Source organism: Otolemur garnettii, unplaced genomic scaffold (assembly GCF_000181295.1).
Source record: "Otolemur garnettii isolate 467f Iridium unplaced genomic scaffold, OtoGar3 scaffold00112, whole genome shotgun sequence".
Taxonomy (NCBI): Eukaryota; Metazoa; Chordata; class Mammalia; order Primates; family Galagidae; genus Otolemur; species Otolemur garnettii.
In genome coordinates this window covers 3,950,131-3,951,171 of record NW_003852507.1, presented here as the reverse complement: position 1 = coordinate 3,951,171, position 1,041 = coordinate 3,950,131, and the positions used below count along the sequence as shown (strand labels likewise).

General features: G+C 50.2%; 1 protein-coding gene across 3 annotated transcripts in view; it reads right to left on the bottom strand.

The window, feature by feature from the left end:
* Window positions 1-1,041, bottom strand: part of ADAP2 (ArfGAP with dual PH domains 2) — a 21,424-nt gene that overhangs the window by 10,500 nt on the left and 9,883 nt on the right. For all 3 annotated transcript variants that reach the window (XR_002775089.1, XM_003797177.3, XM_023517527.1), the window contains exon 6: window positions 678-824. Coding sequence is in view for 2 of the 3 variants with exons in the window: in XM_003797177.3 (XP_003797225.1) it covers window positions 678-824 (147 nt within the window). In the remaining variant the exon portion in view is untranslated. The remainder of the gene's footprint in view (window positions 1-677; window positions 825-1,041) is intronic.

Here is a 1,041-nt window from a genome sequence, read left to right as displayed (position 1 = left end):
CATTATCATAGCTCACAGCAACCTCAAACTCTTAGGCTGAAGTGATCCTTCTGCCTCAGCTTCCCAAGTAGCTGGGACGACAGGTGCCTGCCATGATACCTGGCTAATTTTTCTATTATTGGTAGAGATGAGGTCTCTCTCTTGCTCAGACTGGTCTCAAACTCCTGAGCTCAAGCAATCCACCCACCTCGGCCTCCCAGAGTTGCTAGGATTACAAGTAGAAGCCACTTTGCCTGGCTTTCTGAGACTCTAATTCTAACAAGCTTCCAGGTGATCCCAGTGCTATTGTCCCAGGCACACACATTGAGAAGCAAGGTCCTCAAGTGCACTGCCACCTGATCATCTATTGACTCCTCCCCTCATACTTGGGATCTCCGGCCCTATCTTGTTTGCCATTCTTGGGCACAGTAGCTTCTGCTAACTGGATGCCCACTGGTGGCTGTGCGCTAACCAGATATACCCACAGCACTGGCCAAATTCTTCTCCCTGCTCTCGTTCTACCTTCCTCGCGCCTCTGTCTCAGGCCAGGAAGTAACAATAGCTTAAGGCAAACAGCAGCAGCAAATCTCAAGAGGCAGCTGAGCACATCACCAAATGAGCGAGGGAGGTAGAGCGCTGGGCCTGCCGATTCCCGGGGTGCCAGGATGGGGGCTGAGGTGGCTCTCCAGTCAGTTCACCTTCCCATTTTCATGGTACACGAACAGGTTCCTGGTGTGTCCCTCTTTCCTGTAGGTGATCTGCAGCCCGTGGGGGTGCCCTATCTTCTCTGTCTGGAAGGTGGCATTCAAGTCCTTGATGCTAATGATGGCTTTCGGGTCTTTACCCTGAAAGAGAGAGGACATTCAAGATGCTTATAGTCAGTAGGATGACTTCTAGGGAACCTTCGCCAAGGTTTAATGCAAACAAAACCAATTTGTAATTTTGTATATTCTTGCTTTTATAGCAAAATGCACTGGCCAGGTGCAGAGGCTCATGCCTGTAATCTTAGCACTTTGGAAGGCTGAGGCAGGAGGATCCATTGAGCCCAGAAGTTTGAGGTTG